This window comes from Chaetodon auriga, chromosome 16 (genome assembly GCF_051107435.1).
Source record: "Chaetodon auriga isolate fChaAug3 chromosome 16, fChaAug3.hap1, whole genome shotgun sequence".
Taxonomy (NCBI): domain Eukaryota; kingdom Metazoa; phylum Chordata; class Actinopteri; order Chaetodontiformes; family Chaetodontidae; genus Chaetodon; species Chaetodon auriga.
The window spans coordinates 15770802-15789035 of record NC_135089.1 but is presented as its reverse complement, the minus strand read 5'-3'; the positions used below and the strand labels follow the sequence as shown (position 1 = coordinate 15789035).

Genomic DNA, 18234 nt, shown 5'->3' with positions numbered 1-18234 from the left:
GGACATCAGCCGTTAATGCAGGATTAAAATTGCAGTGTGCCACTGGAATAATTATGAGCTATATGATGTTGCTGCCTTCCATTATATGCAGCAAGCAGTGGCAGGAGCTGTCACATCTGCACCAACCCTTGATGTTTGTCTGCAAAATCAACTATCACCCTGAACCGCTACAGATTCTTTGTTTCATGACTGCAATGATGTGTGGCAGCTGTTATCAGGGCCTAAACTGGTCCAGTGTGGCTGCTAATTTTCTGGTCACGGACTGTTTATTCAAACTGATAATACAATCACTGATGCCACAGACCTTTGGCAGCCTTTCTCCATCTAGCTCTTCGCACAATGTCCTCAAACACTGTCCTTCAGTGTTTGAGGACATGCTGCCGGAGGCAAAGTGACAGCTGTGCCACACTATTATTTCCATTTTGACGTCATTGTACTCCAAAGGATATTCAGTGCCCTGGAAATGTTCCTGTATCCTTTCCCTGATTGGTATCTTATCTTTTCAGTAAATCTCAGACAGATTTTTTGGGAGTGTTCCTTTGTCTTATGGTGTTGATTTTACAAACCAGCAGTTGGACCCTCTGCATGCAGGTGTATTTAACTTAAGATTTCTTGACTACAGACATTTGATCTACATTCAGCTTAAAATGCTCCTCTGGAAACAACTGGCTGCAACAGTAATGCTTTGGAGAGGGGTCAGAATCCTTGTTCAACCATTTATTTAGCTTTTTATATCAGTAGTGAACTACTACTACTAGTAGTAGTAGTAGTAGTGAATTCATATGTAGACATGTATTTTTACATTGGCATAAAAGCTTTTTTTAAATGTTAAACAGTAAAAGAAAAAATCTATGGAGGAGGTTGAATCTTCTTACAGACACTGTATGTCAAAATGCAAATAAAACACAGAGCACAGACATGGGATTCCATGTATATTACAACCATTCAGTGTATGTGACAACACACATGATTATGTCATCTGACCACATGTAGCATAAACTTGTTAAAAAAAATAAATTAAAAAAGTCACCATTTCAATTTTCTTACACTTTTTAAGGAGGAATGTGTTAGAAAAATGATTGGCATCCACCCAACCACTGGCTTACCAACATGAACTGAGAGTGAGGCACTGAACTCTCTGCTGCGGTGGAAGTGCTCAGTGACTCACTGTCAAACACTGGTTATAGTGGACAGCTCTCAGTTGTATGAACTGGTAAAGAGAGCAGCAGCTGACATGCTCACACACATCTTTTCTTACATAATGTTTACAACTGGTTTGAATGTGTGACATTTAAATGCAACGCAGGTGGTGAATGAGATGGAGCATGCAAGCTCAACATGGCCTTCACAAGTAAAGAGCTCAAATAAATAAAACTAAATAAGAACACTTCAGTCTCCAGCCCATTCACTCAGCCATTCCTGACACTGCCTCCTCTGCTCCTCACTCTCCTCCTCAGTCCTCTGTTCCCTGCTTCCTTTCCTCCTCTCCTCCTTCTTTCTTGCCCTCTCTCTCTCCTCCTCTTTGATCTTCCTGTCCTCCTCCGCCCTCTGCTCCAGCAGGGCCTCCACAGTGGCTGCGAGTGTCCGTAATGAGCGCTGTGGGAGCCACTTGGGATCCTCCATGGGGACAAAGGGGTCTCCAGCCGAGACAAGCAGGGGCTGAGGTTCCAAGGGAATGTGGAGTAGGTGGGCGTGCAGCATCATGCGATAGGGAGCATCATCCGCCCCTGAGCTGTAGGTGAAGTCCCCGACGATGGGATGGCCTATTGCGCTGCAGTGGACCCTCAACTGGTGGGTTCGGCCTGATGGGACAAAATGACGGTGAGGAGCAAGAAAAGGAGACTTTTCACATCTGTCGGAGCATTTTCATGAAATACACGTTATCTCAAGGTCAAGATAATCCATCTCTACAGTCCTTTCTCCAAGTATTTACCAGCAATATATAGGAAAAATGCGAGACTGGTATAATTACTGACAGATCATTCACAACAGTATACTAGAGGGAAATGACTGTTGTTACCAGTGAGTGGCTGCAGTAGCACCTTGGTGACAGGATCTCCATCATACAAGCCATACTCCAACACCGTCAGCTCAGTTTGGCAAGGCTTGGGGTTCTCACAGCCTGACAAGGAGGACGGGGGAAGATCAATAAAGGATAGCCTGAAGTTATACTTCTGTTGGACTTTCTGATCAATTCTACACAACCTTCGGAAAAGATTTTTGACTTTGACTTCTGAACGAATGAGTAGGCAGGCAGTGTAAATATTTCACTCATGCCAAGCCTGCGTCATCAAATAGTCAACAATTCATTTCTATCACTATCAATCATCTCAAACTCTCTGTGTTTATTTATTTGTTTTTTAACTCGATGTGCAAGTTTTTACTTGTGTGTTTAACTGTGTGAACTACCTCAAAAACAGAGAAACACACAAGGACACAAACAAAGAAAATTTGGTGTTTCCGATGAGAATTTAACAATTTAAAGCATCTTTGAACACACACACAACACAAGCCAAGCCAGGTCCATGTACCTTCTGTTCCCTCAATACACATCATGTGTGTTTTTCCTTCTGTGGAGTTCTTGCCGATGGAGAACTCCAAAGATTGTGTCTCCTCTTCCACCCAGCCACGAACCTGGGAAGCAAGAAATTCTGAATTCATTTCATTTCCTTGCAGATCTCCTTAATCACCCCACATAGACACATATGATGAGAGCTCTGTTGTGCCCATATGTGTAACTGTGTTTGTGTTACAACCAGGGCGAGGTAGGCCTTGGTGACAGTGCGGTCCTTGAAGCAGCGGTACACTCGGCCAGCAGCGGCCTTGTTGAGGGCGACACAAAGAGCACCACTTGTGGAGAAATCCAGCTGATGGCAGAACCTGTTGGGCAGAGAGGAAATGATTTGAGGCTATGACTCTTGGTGAGCATGATGTATGTGAGGTCATCTGGTGTGAATCTGACCTGAATCCATAGTAGGTGCTCGGGTCTGCCAGCTGAGGGAAGCGTTGCCGAAGCTGTGCCTGCACGGTGTGTTTCTCATACCACATCTTGCTGTCAATGCGGATGTCCCAGTGCTTGTCCACCACGATGTAGTCATCGCTCTGGTACAGCACACGCAGGCTCCCTAGGCTGGCAGGCTCCGTGCTCATCATGCTCAGCCTTTAACTCACACCTCTCAAACAGCCCTGCAGAGACAATGATGTTGTCTTCATATTTTACTGTGTAACTCTCATTTTGAGTCAGGCAGTAGTGCAATAAGCACTACAATCAAAGTATAAATACAACAGTGTAAAAAGACTCCGCTGAAAGTAAAAGTATGATCAGCAAAATTAACTTGCAGAAACGAGAGTAAACTTCCTTGTAATGGAGAATGTCCCCTTTCATACTGTGACATTATCGATTTACTATTATTGATGCCTTCATGTGTCCGCACCATTTCATGTTGTAGCAGGTCTAACCTTGTATACTGTTGGTTGGTTTAACCTGTAACAATACGTCACAGGTTATAAACCAATCATATGTTTTGATTGTAAAATCTCGATATTAAGCACAGTACCAACTTTTAAACAAATGTAGCTGAAAGTGGAGTGAAAACTACAATATTCCTCCCTGGAGGTAAAGTAAAAGTTGTACTTCAGTATACTTGAGTAAATGTGCTGAGCTTCCACCACTGGAATCAGGCAGGTAGACAGTGGTTCAAAAAAGAAAACACTGACCAGAACAAAAAGGACAAAACTGAAAAACAGCCTCATCGACATCAGTGTAAAAGAACGTCTTAACCACATGAACATGAACACAACATTAAACTCAACCAGCCGGTTGTAACCTCTCCTACAACATACGTAGTTTTTTTTCTCTCTAAAAAATAAAGTGTCTTCTGCCATGAGGATAAAGTACAATGCACGAATGCCCTATAGTAACACCACCCGAGCAAACGTTGCTTTACAGAGTCGGGAAGCCAACTTTTTGGTGAAGTGGCAGCAAATATATGCACAAGCTAACATGTTAGCACCGTTGGTTTGCTAACGACTGTATGCTAACAGCTTATGATAACTAGCCATGTGCTGGCGTCATAATACTGCGACTCTCTGGTTAAATATCACCAATAACTAGCCAAGACCAAGTATTTTTGATATACCAAGAGAAAGCGTACATTTACAAAAAGAAAGATGTAAACAAATCCACAAGTGGTACGATACACTGGCTCCTTCTTCTTTGTGTGTTATGGCGGAAACCAACCAATGTGAAAACCGCACAGCGCCATCTACTGTACTAGGATGCGACACTTTCACTCACATTTCATTGCGGTTTATTTGCCAGAAAATCATATCAAAAGCTAATGCAGTCTAATTCAGCAGTTCTGCATTAAATCCTCCTGTCGTAAAGATTATAATGTTCCGTCTTTGTTGAAACTGTTTCAGAGAGCTGTCGATTCAGTTGTATTGCATTATACAGAGAAGTGTTTGTGTTATTTAGCTCACCCTCACTGATATAAATGGTAACACTAAATATGGTTTATGATAGATTACATGTCAGTCAGCAGTGTCAACCACCTCCTGTGTTCTGTATATGTTGCTCAGATGCCTCTTGGCCTTTTTCAACATGTGGCTGCTGTTCCCTTTTCTTGATGATGTTTTCCAGTGTTTAAATAATAATATATGGCTTTCAAAACTGTTCCCTTTGATTTTTTAATAAAGTCAGATTTTATCATTTTTTTTACATGAAGTATTTATACAATAATTTCTTAATTGATTTGAGGGGGTCCAGCGGGGGAGGTCAGTTAGGTGGACGATGTTTTTGAAGCATCCAACCAGATGTTAGGGCTGACCTACACAGGCGTGGTCATTGGAGCCTGTGTGTGTGGCAGCTGCACCTGGACCGTCTACAGGTGACAGGGCTCCATCACACCTGTCTGAGTGCGTGGAGCCTCCGTCACAGGGTCCTGGATGCCTTTCTCTTGTCTCTTTTCCTCTTTTGCCCTGTAAACAAAAACAAACAGACCATCTGGTGTCAGCTGTAATGAAGACTCTTTACAGTGACTGTGTTTCCACCGCTGTGGAAAATGTTAAGAGAAGCACAATAATACAAGATGTGTGTAAATGTAACCTTGTCTGTGCTGTGCTGTGCTGTGCATTAAAGCCATTAACAGACACTGATTCTAATAACATTCATGCAGGTATGTTTGGTAGACAAAGAACATGAAATCAAACAACAGCTGATATGAATTAAATATAAGAAGACTGTGATGAAGAGTCTGGCTTAGTGATGGTGACCACTGCCACAGATCAAGAGCCAGTCAGAAAAAAGAGAAACATCCATTTTGATCCAAACTGTCCAAACTCCTTTGAGTTGGAGGTGATGGGTGGAGCAGCAGCAAAGGCAGATGGAGGGGAAACCTGAGGGAGCTCATACAGCAGCTCTCCATTCCTACACACAGACAGAGAGAGAGACGCATCAGACAGCTGAAAGAGTGTGTGTGACGATGCAAACTGAAGCTCAGTCTCTGTGTTCACTCGTGTGTGTCTTTGTGTTGATGTGTGTGTGTGTGTGTGTGTGTGTGTGTGTGTGTGTTACTTACAGTTGTCCAACACAGCGCAGGTTTTGGGTGAATCCGCCAGGGAGCCTCACCACTGGTACATCGATGTTCTGGAGACACAAACACACACCGAGCAGGTGATTAGACGAGCTGCAATGGTGATTTTTGTCCACCAGGTGTCAGGATTTCCCCTTCCATTCCACTAAACCTTCATTATATTAAAATCAAACCAAAATGCTTAAAACACTGAAACAGATTGACAAAGATTTTCAAACACAGTAAAACAGAGCAGAAGGTAAGACATTTCAGTGAGATTTAATGGGAAACTGACCAAACCATTTAATTATGAGCAAGAAAGTCACAATCTTTATTGAAACATTCCTGAAAAAAACTAAAACATTCTGATTTAATAACTTTAACGAAGATACAGTGGAGTACTATTGAATGTATCATGGACATGAGTTTGTGATCAGAAAGCTTTGTAGTTCATGGTCATATTTGGTTTCAGGTAAATAAAACACTTTGCATATTAATAGAAGAGGTATTCATTTGGTTTCAATCTGCATCGTCCCCATCAGACGCCCCTGCATCCCACACACTGGTCCTTTAAATATGAGTGTAACAAAAAACACCACCCCTGCACTATAATCATCCTCTGTGCTGTGGATCCATATTTTCATCTTGTTCCAAACACTAATAATTTCTCCACAGTAATTCCATCAAGCCATGACCTCCTCGTAGTTCAAAGCTCACAAATTATTAGCAAAGCGCTGATTGTTTGGAACATGCTGTGCTGAAACACGTTGGTCAGAGCCGACTCTGTAACTCTGTAAATAATCCCTGAACACAGCCAGGTAGAAATGTGTTTTCAGCTAAGAAGATCAAGAATCATTATGTAATTGGCATTTCATAATGCAGTCTGCTCCCCCGTGTGTGTGTGTGTGTGTGTGTGTGTGTGTGTGTGTGTGTGTGTGTGTAAATCAGACAGGTGTTACTACAGAACAGGATTCAAATGTGGTGTTGTGTCTCTATTTTTGGATTTATGGTCATTGTTGCATAACTTTTCAAATCATCTTAGAGAGCTGAATGGCAGATTGGCATGTTTACCTGGGCATGCATTATGACAAACACATCACACACACACGCACACACACACACACACATGCACACACACAATGATGCACGTGGCACTACTCAGCTTCAGTGGAAATCACAATCACAATCAATGTTTCAGTCTGATGACAGAGAAGACGGAGAGGACAGAGGCTTCGCTGACAGACATTGGACACATTCATTATGAAGCCTTTCATTAATGAGGATCTCCATGATCCACTACTGGATTTTCTTTTGCTCTCTAAACTATAAAATCTCAACCATTAACGGGAAATATTGTCACATTTAACATTAGCCGCTTGTGAAGAGACTGGAGGACGAGTGGTTCATCTTTTGTTTTGTGCTCTGTGAATGAAAACCCACCTGGATGCTGTATTTCACTGGATTAACTGACTGCACGCTGTCCAACTTGACTTTCTCCATCTTGGATTTTACCTTTTGCTCTCTTAGGACTTGTGAGGAGTTTTAAAACTCTGTGCAGGACTGGAACCAGTCTGATAAATGTGCCTGCAATCCAGCTGTGTCTCCGGTCAAACAGGTGTCGTCTGTTCCCTCCACAGCTGTGAGTATACATGCAGATCATTGAAAGTGTCGGTGCGACATTACAAACAGTGGACATCTGATTCCAGAAGAAGCCCTTCTGGCTTCTGCATGCTTTTTCCTACTCTGAGATTTTTCTCTGTCACCTTGTCACACCATTAGAGTTGTGATCTGCCTGTGCGAGCATGCCGAATAAGTCCTTCTTGCAGGCTCGCTGTGAAGAGCCCATAATGACATCGGACTGGGGCCTCCCGCTGCTGCTGGCGCTGCTGCTGTTGGCGCTGCTCTATGCCTTCCTCTACCTGCCGGCAACAGCCCAGCGAGCCCTGCTGGAGCAGGCGCTCAGGAGCAACAACACGACCACGGCAGTGACCACACCCGGGAAGGAGGACTGGCTCACAGATGAATAGGACAGATGGAAGCACATCAAGAGCTTTATCGATGGATAAATAGACATGAGACAGCAGAGCGATCAAAGACGCTGACCTTGAGTAGCATATTGATGAAAAAACTGATTCAGTGGGCGCTTTGGATTACCTGCACTCCCAAAACCCTCCTCATACGTGACTGCATTTTCAGCCGTTCTTCATGAGCTATAAGTGGTTGAACAGTATCAAAGGATGAACTATGAGAGCAAAACAATGTTAGAAAATCAAATATTAAGTGACAAAGCATTGATATCTTAACATTTTGACAACAGAAGGAAGGATCTATCAGTGGTTTCTGATTGCTGGTAGAGGTTGAGAGATATCACACAAACTATACTCTCTCAAATTCTGTTTCACCAACTTTGCTCATTTCTCTCTGTGTTGGAGAGCAGAAAAACCTCAAGTCAGTGAGAGTGACTTCATATTGGTATTGCTGAGAGTCACAATACCAATCAGCAATCACAGTATTTATATGAGTCAAATATGAGTCAACGGAAGGGACACATATTGATCTGCTAACTGGGTGGACTGGGCTAATGGCTTTGAATTCTAATGAGGATTTGCTTGTTGTTTTTTCTTGTATCAGTTATTTTGCAGTGTGGTGACTTGAGGATATTCTACTGCTGAATTCATCTTTGTGTCACCGAACAAACTGAACTGAAAACAGTGATATGTGTGCTGCACGGCTCTGATTATGACATCTTTTTATACTGAAGAACACAGTGTTTGGAGCAGTGAGGAAGGTGTTGTTTTTGTTACATGCTTTGGCAAAGGATTCACAAAACCATCTCACTGACGTACAAATGAAATGAGATGATGAAACTGTCATCAAGGACATTTCTGTGTAACATTTTACTTATGTGGAGTAGCTGAAGTGTTGTGAATTATGTGATATAATAAAACACCATGAAGACAATTTCTTCTCTATGACTTCCAGCACAACATTCACAGGTGTGTCTGAATGAAAGCTGTGACTCATTATGAATACACAACAAAGTTAAACTACTACCATGATCAAAGACTGCACACTCTTTCCAGTTAATGTGAAGCAGAATCCTGATATCCCAAAGAACAGGGGACATGGATCATTAAACCAGTCACAGCCTGTCTGTGTATTCACATTGCCATCAATAAAATAAACCTGTGCAGTAATCATGATGTCTAATCGAGGTGATGTGCCAACCCTGTCATCTAAGTAGAGCAATTTCCCAAAATGTCAAACTATTGCTGAATGTGCATGCGGGAGAAATATTCCAAAAAAGAGACATCTTACTGGTTGCTTGAATTTCCTTTATTAAAAGATACAGGATAGTAGATTTGACACCAATATTTGAGGATGCAGCACTTGATCATTACAGGCTGGAGCATTAGACACAGACAGATGTTTCCAGCTATCTGTGCCTTTAAAAATATCCCTGTAAATACTGTATCTGCAGTATATGGCAACCATTGACATCTGGATATTGCGTCAGTATCTTTTTTTTTTTAAATCACATTAAATTTTAGAATAAAGTCGTAAAAAAGGAAGAGAGAATCTCGCTAAACCATGCAACACCCAACAAGCCAACATTTACAGTTAGTCTTAGATCACAATGATTTCAAATGGTATTTCTGTGTTCAATATGTTCAGCAACAATGACAATATCATATCCAAAGACTTAACACAATAATGATATTTCTTATTTTTTAAGGAGAATTCATTCATCCCTTTATATACTTCTAAGATAGTACTCCATGTTTCAGCTACCATCTTAAAATGTTTCATTAATATTCAAAGCAGAATTGTAGTCACATTTTGTGTCCTTGGTGTACAAGAGAGGTTTACAAAGGGCTAATTTTATTCTTTTTTACTGAGCGAATAGTATCAAATCCAAGGACACGCATGCATCTCTTTCTACAATATGCACAGTTCGATCACAGTCTTCAGTTGGTCTGCGCTTTCAAAAAGCTCCACAAAGACTGAAAAAAATGATGCTTTGAAAGCAAACTGCATTGTTAAAATACGCCGTGTTTAAGTTTGATAAACACAAGTCAAAGATCTTGTGCACGGGAGAAGAGGTGATTCATCTTTTCGTCCGAGTTTGTTCCCAATCAATACCCTATGACATGGGATAAGAAGATATGCTGTAACTAACAACATACACGACCTACAGTTAGTCCCTAAAACTGTGAAGAAAGATGTAACAGAGAGAAAGAAATGTACGACTTCTTCACATTTCTTTTTGGATTTTATCATTTGCGTCTCTATCTATTATTATTATTCTTTGTCTTACTTCAATTTGAGGGATACGTTTAGGAACTACAGTTCCCATAGTGCTTTGGGTGATGCAAACAGGAACCATAATGTTGCCATGGACTCAGTGAATTGTGTGATGGGCTACAAGGCTACATCTTGAGCCCAGTACACAACATTTTTTTTTTTCGTATATTTGTTTACATTTTGGCAAATTAGCATTGTTAAAAATACACCAAATACCCCAAATTAACAGGTCTTGGATATTCAGACAACTGTCACAGAATTGTTTTGATAGTGAAGAAACTGTAAAACATGATTTTCCCCACGATTTCGAAGCGCATTACAGGGTGTCCACTGACGATAACGATATCCTCGGACAGTTTGCTCCCACCGAATCTTAAAATATGTGTTTCATGTCTGTGCATTCAGACTTGACTGAGTTATGACTAAGATGAATATGAATTTTGATTTGCACAATCTGGCCCTAAGGGTTTTAACGTACCATAATTGCCTCCACAAGCTGTGCGTAACAAACCAGGTTTCTATCCAAAGGTATCATAAATTTGACATGATGTGTAAAAACATCTGTGTGGTAATTCGTGATTTTTTTTCCCAAACTTTTGGCGTTTCCACTCAGGTTTTTTTTCATGTGCGTAAAAACAGGTGGATGGAAACCCACCTCCAACCTCTGCTGTATTGTTGACCCTGTTGGTGAGTGGGCAAAATCAGCTGGACACACTACAATAACTGACCTCCCTTTGTTTTCTCCCGTCGCTTTCATCTCACACAGTGTCTCTGCCTCATGTGGCTCCTCTCTGCGCTCCCATCTCAGCTTAATAAATGTTCTAACATGTGAATCTATAATTCCTGATGAGCATCCAAATGCACTCTGTATTTACATATTTGGTAATTATGCGTTGTGTATATTGGATTTCCCTTTGCACCTCAAACTAGCTTGCTTTCGAAAACCCTCCACTGCTGCTTCATGAAGGCAGGGACTCATGAAAGGATGAGAAGGAGGGGTGCAAAAGGAAGCTGAAAGTATAGATCGGACATAGATGTGGAAGAATCTGGAGAAAGAATATGACTGCAGGGACAGAAGGCAGAGAGGGGGGATTCTCGTCTCGGGTTTCAGGAGACCTGCACTGAACAGACGAGGAAGAAGGTAGAGGAGGAGAATAAGGGGGAAGAGGAGGAGAAGTAGAGCCTCCTGACTCGGGCCTCACAAGGTGAAGCGGAGGAGGGCGAAAGAGGGGAGAGAGAAGAGGGAGGTGAAGGATAGGAGTGAAAGAAGGGAGGAGTAGCATCATCTCTCTCACTCTCTCTCCCTCTGTTAATTCCAGTCCTTGTTGACATCGAGGTTCCACTCCCAGTCCAAGAAGACGTTCTTGTCGTCGTCGATGAAGCGGGAATGGATCTCGTAGCGGCCGCGAGCCATCATGCCTTTGGGCGCATCATTGACCGGGCTGAGAAACGTGTGCGCCTCTGCCTTCGGGCCGTAACTTCCCACCATGTACGATTTCCTGTCCACTGCTGGAAGAAAATGGACACTTAGAAAGCAGAGCCTGATTTTTTCAGAGGGCTAAAAATGAGATTTTGGACTTAAAGGATAAACTCTGTTCATCAAATGTCCCACAACTTAAAAATGCTCTTGAATTTAAGAAAGCTCAAAAGGTAAAGGCTAAATGACTATAGTTAAACAAAAAAAACAAACAAACAAAAAGAAACACATCACTGATCATGATGAATAATGCATTAGCTGAATCTACTATTCAGAACAAGGTAGTTTCAGCATATTATTTGCATATGATCCTAACGTTTGACAGGATACTCCACTACATTTTTTTTTCTTAGATTTTTTTTGCATTCATCAGGGGTGAAAACAGCCTGAACAGTTGGCATTTATTTTGTTTGTAATCACTTTCCGTGCACCATCATTATCTGCACTGAACATACACTTAATTCTCCTTTATAGCAGCAGAATTTCTTTCCTGCTCCACTTCTTTTCTTTGCTCGTTCTGATCATTTCACGTATACAATGTGTGACAAATGCACTGCATTTACTTGATAAGTCTTTAACACAAAATCTTTACAAAGAAAAAATAAATCAGAAATGTTTTGCAGAAAAAAAAACACATCACTGACAAAGTGTAAGGACTCCTCTCTGGACATGTGATCCATCATGTGATCGCTCGAGCGCTGCTTCTGCTGTGCACCTCACTGTGAGTAGGAGCTGCCTGATAAATGTGTCTTATTTTTCTCGCTCAGCAAAGACATTTCTCACACCTCGGTTTGCTGTTTAGTCCACTCTGAAGTGTAATTCTTAGAAGTCTGATCAGATCTTACAAACCGGGTTTAAGTACATGTGTACTTTCATACATGTACACTTCCTTGTAAAAAAAAAAAAAGCCATCTTCCTACTTGGTTGCATGTACACTCGGTTGTATGCAGGATACATTTAAGGTATAAATGTGTTTAGGTCATGAATGGAAACTGTGTGCACGCTTCGCAATGATTGATCTTCTGCTTTCCTCCTGCCACAGCACACGTGATGGATGCGTAGCTGCATGTATAATCATCTGAAGTGTATTCTGTCAAACTGCAAGTCATAAATAACAAACATGAACATTAACTGGTGTTTATGGGCTTTACATCACTTTATGATGAGCATCAAGGAGAAAACTAGCTGGGTACTCATGTACATGGTCTTAACAAGGTACAGTAGGTTTGGCATACGGTATGTGGCTGCATTAGGCTTACCGTTTATTCCTTTTCTGCGGACCACGTGATTGTACCTCAGGCCAGCAACGATTTCTCTGCTCACCTGCAGACACAGTTTCATCAGATGTTAGCATGGACTTTTCTGTCAGTTACTAGCAAAGCTGGTACCCCAAAATTGGCATGAGCCAGAGTGACACGACATGAATTTATAAACTTGTTATGTGGTTCATTATTCCTCCATGAACACAGATACACATCCATCCAGCTCAGCTTCCCTCAGCACACTTTGCATGCATTTGTGCATTTGTCTTTGGGAAGAAAATGGAGCTTTTGAGCCCACACAGACACAGTGAAAACATGCCAACTCCACACAGAAAGAAGGCCCTGGACACTTGGCAGAACATGACGAAAATGTAGTTTCTCTACACATTTGAAATATTCATTTGAAGTACTCCCGTGCACTCCAGTGATTTAGTATTGCACTTCCATTATATACTGAAGCAGTGGAGGCCAAGATATCATGACTTTTGGTTCCAAAACAGTGAACGCTACATTACCCACAATGCAACTTAACAGCTTCCTTTATTGCTTGCCTTCTAAATGCCTTTTAAATCCCCATCTTCAGTTTATTACATGCTGTGAAGTACTTCAAACAGCAAGTAAACCGAACTTTGTAAAATCAAAGCAGTGTCCCATTAATAACTTCATGTGAATACAGTTCCATGCTTTAATGAATGCATGACGCTAATGAGCCTTCATGTTCCATGTGAGGCTGCATTCATAGACGGCAGTGAAGCCGTTTGTCCAGCAGGTGTCCTCACAGCAGAGTGCAGTCCCTCTCTCTCTCAGCTATTTGGTCATTCCCTGCACATCTCCCTCTCCCTTCAGGACCAAGTCCCAGGAGTACTGCCTCTAGTCCATCCCCACACACACACACACACACACACACACCTATTTTCTTTCTATAGCTATTCTCTCTTCATTTCAACAAAAACATGTGTATTCAATTGGCAATTGGCCCCTACATCTACATTTTTATCCATACTAAATAAAGTTCTCACCCTCTCATGTTTTTGTCTTTTCTCTCCTTTTTTTTTTTTTAAATCTTCTTTTGTTTAAATAACATTCATCCAGATCTTAGTGTCCTATCCAGTACAGAAATATTCCCCACAGTCTGAATCACTCTCAGTCAATTCACGGAGGCAAAAGTTGATCTGGTTTTCAGCCTGTTCCTGAGCGTTTTTTAGCAGCATATGATGAACAAACAGTAACAACAGCTACTGAATCAAGCGTAGTTCGGATGAGGACAACTCACCTCTAAACAGCCCTAACCCATTATATAACAGCCAGTAGTGATGTGGCTTGTATTCCTGGGTCGATATTGTTGTTTGTTGGTGCATCTTCCCTATTACTGTGGCTAACTGGGCAAATCTAAAAATAGTTAATAATTATTAGTGTTCTCATTGTCCCATAAACATCCTCTGGCTGCTGGGTACACTCCTTCTCTTGTGAATATCTCTTCTGCATTTCCTTTCAAAAACATGTCTCCATCCCCAGTCTGTATTTATTTATAGTGGACATAGAGGACATGAGCTTGGGAAATAGCTGCTGTGGTGTGTTTACAGTGAGAGGTTTATTTGTATCGGGGCGGGGGAGGAGAGGGAAGAGGACGGAGGTGTGAGAAAGCATGGAGGGTGAAAGGTGAAAGCCCAAACTGACATTGTCATCCATGAAGGTACCTCGCGAGCACGGCTGAAATCAAAGGCGTTTAAAAGTAATGACTTTCTAATTTTAGGAATTGTCAGACTTGAGAAACTAACTTACTGACGAAGTTGCTTATCCAGCACGAATCCTTACTTGCACTATAAAATGAAACGGCACTGCACAGACTCATTAAATATGATAATGGCCTTGTTTGATATCGTGGTTTGACTGTATAGTACATGGTGGCTTACTCAGCACGGTCTCTCTCCTCTTCTATCTCTTACAGCAAATACCTGATCATCTGTTTGTTCGTTCCATCCATACACACACACAATAACTCATCCATGCACAGTTAATCTCTCCATCCACCTTTGTGACTGCCTCTATCCCTCTTACCTTGAACTCTATCTTTATTCTGTACTTCGCTCCTTCCTTCAAGACAAGGGTCTGCTCCTTCATGGCTTTCAGGTCTCCTGCACAAACAACAACAATGAAACATCACTCACTGGTCAACATGACACATATGACATCACCTTTTGGTGATGCTGCTGATTTACACCGAAAACGTTTATCAGCAAATTAGAGTTCTTTAATATTTTCTCAAAAATGGGAGATAAAAGAGTTGTTGAGCTTCAGTTAAAATTCTAAATGGATATAAAACAGGTACAGAGAAAAAAATGAATGGCCAAAGGAACAAAACCAAAACACATGCACAAAAAAGGGATTTTGTCATCAATGAGGAATAAAAAGGTGCACAGTTTGTTAAAATGAGTTAAATTTAAAATACAGACTATAGTATGAAAGATTGTCTCAGAGGCCATTAGCACTTGTTTGTTCAATAGAATTGCGGCTGTGGAATATGCACCAGCGTGTTTGCTTAGTGGTGTACATTATGATGAGCAGGGTGGATAATAAAGTCATTCAAATATACACATACACATACAAATATACACATAAGAGGAATTAAAGGCATGCTTTAAGGTGGGGTTCATGCCCCAGTGCAGTTCTCACATACCAGTTATTAAGTGTTACTGATAAAACCAGAATAGCTTGTTTGTACAACTAAACTGTCTTTGTTGTGTTGTGGAGTTGAATGGGTTCATACTGAAGGGGGAAAAGTATTTTGAGCCATTGTAAAAGTGCACCACAATCAGAAATGCATCCACTGCCTAATCAGTTTATATCTCAATTTAAACCCGACCATCAGTCCTGAGTGCTTCCTAATGGACAGAGAGAAACAGAGGAAGGAGAGGAGATGAAGGAGAGATAGAGGAGTGGGGTGAATGAAAACAGACAGCGGTGATGTGTGGAAGAAGGCCGGCATGCAAAGAAAGGAAGTGACCTACAGATAACGCGCACACAAACAGAGCATATGGTACATGGTTCCCTCAGAGGAGCACAGGGTTAGACGTTTGACTCCCACTGGCCTCACCAATATTAAAAATATATGCACATTTAGCCACTTTAAGTAAAAGCCTCCAAGACACGGCATATCGCTCCCTCCGATTTTCAACTCTGCTTATGTTGACTGTTTTCACTTTGACTGACTCTCCGTGTCCCCCTGAGGTCCAGAGCTTTCTGCCACCATATGAAATACTTTAACTCCCTTTTAGATAAAAACAAAAATGTATGTTATCGAGCCAATAAAGCTGTTCCTCGGTGGCTGACATTGTTCACTGCTCCATCGCTGCCTCAATCTAATTTCATTCAGTCTGCCTCCCTCTATGAACTGCAGTACGTGACCCTCCTCTCCTGTCTCCTCCCTGTGCCTCGTCTTCTCTTCTTCTTTCTCTTGTCTCAGGAGACGAAGCAAGAAAAGAGAAAAGATGCCGGCCTCCCCTGAGAGCGTCTGACTGAGAAAATAGGTCAGTGTGGAGAGCTGTCTACCTGTTCTCTTCATGCACACACACATACACACACACACACACACACAATATGTACTCATGCAAGTATGCATGCAAGAGTGCACATGTGCAGGCAAATGCATGCATTGAACACACAGCTGAAGCTTACACGTGGCAAATAATCTACTGATTGTAGAGAAATTGGCCAGAAAAGGGTAAAATATTGAGGAATAAGTGAACTGAGAAATGCGGGTTTCACCACGTTTGTTTACTTTTTGCAGCTGCATGAGATACCAGTAGACATGCTTTTACTGTAGCCTGCAACGAAACCCTAAATTACCAGTAGTTTACTGTTAAGAATAAAATCTTAATTCCAAATGCATGAGTCAGTTTATGAAATTTTATGCATTCTTGCACATTAAACTACCCACCTGTCTATCAAGTAGATAATAATAGTGCCACCTTGATCAGTGACAACATAACAAGACAGAGAGTTTCCAGCTAGCATGCTAGCAGCTCTATGGGAGCGTACTTTGACACAGCAGTGAGTTGTGCTGAATGCTAATGTCAGCATGCTAACATGCTCACAACTTTATGCTGATGTTTAGCAGATGTTTGCGTCTTTGTTTAGTGTGTTAGCATGTTGAAACTTGCTAATCAGCACTCAAGCCAAAGTTCAGCTGAGGCCAATGCGAATATCATTAGTTTTACAGGTATTTAGCCACAAACCAAAGTCCATGACAAATTTAAATTTGATTGCAGTTCATTCAAAGGGGAATATGATTCTGGATAAAAAGCACTTTAACTTTTACAAATATACATTTTTTTAAAGCAGGATTTGTAATGGGTATTTCTACATCCTGATTTTGCTGCTTGATTAAATAAATAAATCTAATTTCAGCACTCCCTCCACCAGTACTGATAATATCAAACACTGAAGTCAGATGATGAGTCTGATTTCATGTCAGCTGGGAAACTGTTAAGAACCTTTACTGCTGCAGGTTGTCTCTTTAATTAGATATTGTGAAATTAGGCACTAAATATGTTGGATGACAAATGAGCAAAAGGTTTATAGGAGACAACCATCATTAGGTTCGGATAAAGGGAAGATTAGACAGCGGCCTGTGGTTCAAGCCTTCGTCCTTTTCCTCCTCTGCTCTTTGCAAGGCGTTCAGGCTAGCATCCGGTTCTTTTCACTCCCTGCCCACCTCTGAACGAGTCCTCCCATTTTCATATGAATGTCACAAAACCAAATCCCCTTTAAGTGGTCACATATTACTGACATTACAGTCGACCAGCAGCACATAATAAATGTGGAGCAAAGAAAAGCGTCCGCTTGCTCGGTGTGAACGTATGTGAGTGAGTAATGTGCAGCAGCATGCGTGCTCAGCACAACAACCCTGAATGCTGGGAACATGAAAGTTTAACAAAGCCGCTGCTTACATTTAGGCCACCAGAGCACTGAAAAGTCACAGTCAAGGATATTGCTTGGTGTAGTGGAGTCTGGCAGCGGGCCACACAGTACTGAATGTGACACACCATATATCATGGAGCAAAGTGTTGCATTTAGCCTTATAGCATGGACATATGGTTGTGTAGTGTGTTATCAGCTGAGACATAGAATTTAAAAAACATGGCTCAAGGATACAATAAAGTTTGGATGTTGTCTTCATTTCAGAAAGTTGTAACAGTGCTATTGCGGTGAAATAACAACATAGAAATAAAGGTTTACAGCACACTTTATCATAAAATGTTCAATGTTTGTTGTAGAATATAAATCATGACATTCAACTTACACAAACTAGGTCGCAGTATTGTGCTTACAGTGTTACAATGTTTTTTGCATGTGTGGCCCCTCTAGGCAATGAATCCTTATCTCTGGCTTTCGTATTGCTGAATCCACTGAGACACACAAACTCATAAGAAATTGTTTTTGTGCTGTCAGCTCAGCCTAAAAAAAATGTAAAAAAAAAAAAAAAAAAAAAAAAAAAATCATGTTTCTACGCATCAACGTCCTGGCTATTGATCTAAACACGGGCAACAACTAATATGACAAAGAAACTGTAATTTTTTGAGTCATGTCTTCAAGAATAAATCGAAAGTAAAGTCAG

General features: G+C 41.3%; 2 protein-coding genes across 5 annotated transcripts in view; both read right to left on the bottom strand.

The window, feature by feature from the left end:
- Nucleotides 1–702: 702 nt before the first annotated feature.
- Nucleotides 703–4241, bottom strand: rpusd1 (RNA pseudouridine synthase domain containing 1). 2 transcript variants are annotated; one of them, XM_076751503.1, is made up of 7 exons: nt 4155–4213; nt 3407–3484; nt 2963–3186; nt 2757–2880; nt 2532–2634; nt 2021–2122; nt 703–1802 (listed from the first exon to the last, which is right to left on the bottom strand). In XM_076751503.1, exons 3-7 carry the CDS (start codon nt 3151–3153, stop codon nt 1390–1392), a joined length of 933 nt encoding a protein of 310 aa, XP_076607618.1. In that variant the 5' UTR covers nt 3154–3186; nt 3407–3484; nt 4155–4213; the 3' UTR covers nt 703–1389. The 2 variants fall into 2 exon arrangements, with proteins under 2 accessions (XP_076607618.1, XP_076607619.1); XM_076751504.1 differs by lacking the exon at nt 3407–3484 and having other exon boundaries at nt 4155–4241.
- Nucleotides 4242–8887: 4646 nt separating this feature from the next.
- The window catches only part of arhgdig (Rho GDP dissociation inhibitor (GDI) gamma), a 29176-nt gene continuing 19829 nt past the window's right edge, over nt 8888–18234 (bottom strand). For 2 of the 3 annotated variants that reach the window (XM_076752139.1, XM_076752137.1), the window contains exons 4-6: nt 14676–14752; nt 12615–12678; nt 8888–11387 (exon numbers count right to left, since the gene is read on the bottom strand). In XM_076752139.1, the coding sequence (XP_076608254.1) occupies nt 11188–11387; nt 12615–12678; nt 14676–14752 (341 nt within the window). In that variant the 3' untranslated portion in view covers nt 8888–11187. The remainder of the gene's footprint in view (nt 11388–12614; nt 12679–14675; nt 14753–18234) is intronic. The other variant, XM_076752138.1, reaches the window with a different exon arrangement.